Source organism: Octopus bimaculoides, chromosome 13 (assembly GCF_001194135.2).
Source record: "Octopus bimaculoides isolate UCB-OBI-ISO-001 chromosome 13, ASM119413v2, whole genome shotgun sequence".
NCBI classification, from domain to species: Eukaryota; Metazoa; Mollusca; class Cephalopoda; order Octopoda; family Octopodidae; genus Octopus; species Octopus bimaculoides.
The window spans coordinates 19,077,382-19,082,568 of record NC_068993.1 but is presented as its reverse complement, the minus strand read 5'-3'; the positions used below and the strand labels follow the sequence as shown (position 1 = coordinate 19,082,568).

General features: G+C 37.3%; 2 protein-coding genes across 4 annotated transcripts in view; one reads left to right on the top strand and one right to left on the bottom strand.

The window, feature by feature from the left end:
* Positions 1–1,818, top strand: part of LOC106880393 (uncharacterized) — a 4,199-nt gene extending 2,381 nt beyond the window's left edge. Inside the window, exons 2-5 of the mRNA XM_014930309.2 lie at positions 279–326; positions 519–578; positions 1,276–1,432; positions 1,562–1,818. Coding sequence (XP_014785795.1) covers positions 279–326; positions 519–578; positions 1,276–1,427 — 260 coding nt within the window. The 3' untranslated portion in view covers positions 1,428–1,432; positions 1,562–1,818. The remainder of the gene's footprint in view (positions 1–278; positions 327–518; positions 579–1,275; positions 1,433–1,561) is intronic.
* LOC106880385 (uncharacterized) overlaps positions 1–5,187 on the bottom strand; it is a 103,173-nt gene that overhangs the window by 43,404 nt on the left and 54,582 nt on the right. The window lies entirely within an intron of this gene.

Here is a 5,187-nt window from a genome sequence, read left to right as displayed (position 1 = left end):
TGTGTGTGTGTGTGTGTGTGTGTGTGTGTGTGTGTGTGTGTGTGTGTGTGTGTAAACCAGAAGCTGATGCTACGATTTGAGCCATGCTTTATAAGTATATATCTCACTCAAATAACACCTTTTCGTCCTATCAGTGTAAATATGTACGACAGTGTGATGTAAAAATCTGAGCGGGGCTACACTTGATAGATATAGCAACCAAAATCGCCCTGAAACTTGATCAGCTTCACTCACACATACATGTACGATTTCTATAATTATATTTGTGCTGGTTTCAGAGTTTACACCTCGTGACTATGACCAGTCTGAACGAACATCTTTTGAAGGTAAATCTTTTTTAATTTCTCATGTATTAGACCTTCTTAAACTTTAGTTAACAAATTAATATACTGTGTTACGTATTAATATATATTTTCGTGTGTCTCTAAGAGAGTCTGTGTTATCTTTTCCTTTCGTATTTTTTGTTTTGTTTGTTGTAATAATTTCATCTATTGTCTGTTTTTTTTCTTTTTTTCCAGACTTACCCTCGACCGACACCGATCCTTGGGCTGACCTGGTTGACGAACCATCATATTTTGGTAAGTTATTAATGCACTTCTCATGTTTTACTATATATTATAAACTACCTACTCGATTGTTTTGTATTTTCTGAATATTTAAATATGGTACATTGACATATATACACACTCATGCATTTGAATATATGTATATACACATTTATATATATTTATAATGCACGAAACTCTCTGACCTTGGGTTATTTTGTTACTTCTGCTAAATATTAATAAAGATAGATAGATAGATAGATAGATAGATAGATAGATAGATAGATAGATAGATAGATAGATAGATAGATAGATATGGATATGCATATATGTTTGAATTTTTTAAATCTCTCATGCATTGGTTTTGGATATGTCAAATGTGCCTCTCGTTTCGTTAGAGTTGGCATTCGTGATATTTTCAATTTTCTAAATTTTAAGGGATCCCAAAATAACGTGAACATGCGAAAAGTTAATTCATTTTGCCTAAACTAGGGCTTACGACTACCGAAGCATGGCCGACTCAATCATGAATGTAATACTGTTTGAGAACATATTTACAGCATGTTGTGAATGATGATGATATATCTATGTATTGATAACTTCATGTCGTTGTGATACATATGTTCTTGCATATATACTTTTCTCAAAATCTCTTTTCCATGTTTCTATTAGTGTATAACATGAATTTTTATTTATTTGTTACTTCATTTATTTATTCATTACTACATAGATGATGGTAACCAGAACGAAGAGGACCCACCTCGTATTCCAATTATTGTCACCGACATTTACATGCAAGGCAGTTCCAGGATGCATCAGGTCGCACAGATCATCGTTTATTCCGTAAATGGTCATGTGACCATGTCTGTACAATTTGGCTAAATTAGGTAAGTCATGATTACATGTTTTTTAGTAATTTTAAAACAGCACAATAAACTATCTGATCTGAGAAGATCTGTTTATCGATATGTTATGTATACCTACGGGTCTTATATAACTTTTATCTTTGTTTACAGATATGCCAATCTCTTTGACCGCTGTGAGATTTGAATAGAGAAGCTGTCATACAGCACAAAAGGTTTGACCGACGTTCTAACGAACCTGAATATCCAGCTGCATATATGAGCAGCTAAACGAAGCACAGAGTTATCCGGCCCCGGGTGTCAAATACCAAGATCACCCTTGCCCCTTTTGTTAAAGTTAAAATAAATTTCGTAAATAAAAAAAAAAGGGGGAATGCAGCAGTTATCATGAAATGATAACCGAATGATTGAAAATTTATAGACATATTTTAAATAAAATATTAAAAATCATATCTATTTTATATTCATTAATATTACTAGCAGGAGAATGGCATTAAGAGTTTGGTTTTTGATGATTTCTATAGTTTCAACACTATTTCGTTTTTGAGATATGGAGAAATATATTGTCGATGTGTCATCTCCCAATGAATATGTGTGCGTGTATGTGTGAATATATGTCTGTCTATGTGTGTGTGTGAGTGTGTTTGTGTGTGTTAGTTTGTGTGTGTGTGTGTGTGTGTGTGTACATGTGTTACTTTCTCTCTCTATGTGTATGTGTGTGTGTATTTTTGCGTATGTGTGTGTGTGTAGTACGTATGTATATAATGCAGCTAGGTATGGTAAAATTGCAGCTGTCTCCTTTTGAAGTTCATTTACTTATTGCTTTAAAACAGCTAAATAACTCTTCCAGATTTATCCGGCTCTGTATGCTAAGAACACACTCGCTCTATTTGTCAGATTTTAAGAAAATTCGTAAATAGAAGTGGGATGAAACTATCATAAAAGTGGTGACCGAATGACCGAAAATTTGTGGACGTATTTTTAATAAGAGATTTAAAATTATTAATCAAATTTTATATATATATATAGTCAATCCAAACATGAACAAGCAAGAAAAACCAACAACGCGAGGACGTGCAATAAGTTCAGTGTTATTGGACGCTCAGGAAAGGAAAGAAAAGAAAGAAGGCTTCACGTTTCGAGCGGAGCTTTTCATCAGAAATATAAAAAAAAGTCCAAAGAAGGGGAGACGGAGAAAGAAAATCGCCAACGATAGACGGGCGGTCACATATTGAAATGACCGGAGGGGAATGGGTGAAGAAAGAGTTCTTCCAAAGACAGGAGAGTGCAAGAGAAGGAGGTATGTGGGGGTGGGGTGCGTGCGCGCAGCTGTGTGTGTATGTGTGTGTGTAATGATAGCACGTGTATGTGCGTATGTCTGTGTGTGTGTGTGGTTGTGGCTGTTTATGTATGTGTGTCGTTTGACTTAGTGTCGTTTAAGGTCATAAAAAGAATTTATAGTAAGAATTTTGGCAGGAGTGGCTGTCTGTTGTGAGTCAACCTACACATGTGCGTAGGAGAATTGTCAGCAGAAAGGTGATTAACTGGTAGTTTGAAGTATGTAGCGGCTTTTAAGCTAGCTCCGGCTGAGGGCTCTTCATTAGGCCTTCGGCCCTACAACGACACTTCATGCATTGAGTACATATTAAATTTATTTAACTTGAACAAATTTTACAAATAATTAAACAGTTTTCATCAAAACAATGATATAATTTGTCTATTTGGAACTTATTGCAATGCTGCATCATAAACAACATTTTTGGTCTCCCCATTCGGGATCAGTACAAATAGCTTGTTTTCCATTCCCAATCTTTGAACAACCAACACAGAGCTGGCCGTGAGAAAAGCAGGGTTCCATCAGATGAAGCCCAGTTACTTTCAGTGATTGGACATGGGATCTATTGATTGACAGTGACTCACACTGGAAACTGAAGTCTTTGGAGCTATCGCCACAACGACTAGTTACCCATTAGCATCAATGCCGCTGATTTCCATTGAAATTTGTTCGAGCCAAGCATCACATATTGCTCGATAGAAATTACTCCAATCTACAATCGTGGTTCTGCTTCGTATAGAAGATCCATGCATCATATCGTTGTGTGACATATCGCGTAACCAACAATAAATGATTAAAAGGATGTTATACAGGGGCAAATGGCTTTTGTCAAAGTATGAATTGTGACAGATTGATTTTCGTGTTTTACAAAGTTTGCAGTGCCAAACGATTCAATCAATAATGTCACCACGTGTGATAAGTCCATGTACCTGTTCATAATTAAACGGCGCCGTGCCAAACATTGAAGATGCATGATTCTGCAAATTTGGCAATATTCTACGATTCTACTAACATTGTGTCGCGATTCAGGATTTCCATTCGGGTACAATAAACTACAGTATCGCTGGTCTTCCACGTGATATCTCGATTGATACCCAATTCCAAACTAAACTAGTTTTGGTGTGATGTAAACGCATTTAGGTAAAGTAAGTAAAGTAAGTTGATTTATTTCCCTTTGTTTCTTTTATTCGTTATCTCCCCTTAATTTTTATTTACTTTTTGTACACCCGTAATGAAAATTTGGGAATCGAAAATTTCAGGATTGCGTGTCCGGATTTGGCCCGCATTGTTTTAAATTTACTCATCGAGTCGGCCTGATTTCAAAATGGTATGATATGTTAGGCTACAGCCTGCAGGAGTACAGCTGAAAAAGTGTGACTCACTGACAAACTGACATTTGCATTTATTATATTAGATACTAGCTTAAAAGCTGCCCTATCTGGCAGCTTTCGAGCAAGATCCTGTGGGTGGGGGCTCTTCATTAGGCCTTGGGCCCAACAGTGGCACTTCATGCATTTAGTACATATTAAATTTTATTAAACTTGCACAATATTTTTCAAGGAATGAACAATTTTCATCAAAACAATGATATGATTCGTCGACTCGGAACTTATTGCAAAGCTGCATGATAAACAACAGTACCAGTACCAACGCCACCACATCTGCTATTCACACACCGTTCAGACTTCTGACACCACCACCATCAATACCTTTAACTTTGCCGCCTTCCGCTCTACCACCATCACCACTGTCTTTCACATCACTTACTCTCACCGTCATCCCTGACCGCCTCGGACGCCACAACCAGCATTATCACCGACGCCCCCACCACTATCACAAATACAACTCCAACTATTACCCCGTTATCATCAGGAAAAGGTTAAATGTTTGTCCAGTATGTTAGTTCAGTGTTCAGTCCTTCTTTCCATGACATACCCACTTTTCTCTCTCTCTCTTATTACTCCCACTGCCATCTTGTCTCTCTTTGTCTCTCTGTCTTTTACTTTCTCTCTCTCTCTCTCTCTCTCTCTCTCTCTATCTCTCCGCCACCGCCCTCACTGTCTCTATGCTTACCATTATTCTCACCGCAACATGAGCATTAGTAGAAGTGTCATTGAATAGTGAGGGAGGGAGTAAAAGTGTGACACACTGATACACAGCAATTAGTTTTCGCATTTATTATATATATTCGTTTTCTTTTCTTTTACTTGTTTCAGTCATTTGACTGCGGTCATGCTGGAGCACCGCCTTTAGTCAAGCAAATCGACCCCAGGACTTATTCTTTGTAAGCTTTGTACTTATTCTATAGGTGTTCTGGCCCGAATCACTAAGTTACAGGGACGTAAACACGCGAGCATCGGTTGTCAAGCGATGTTGGGGAGACAAACACAGACACACAAACATATACAAGCACGTGCGCACACACACATACACGCATATATAT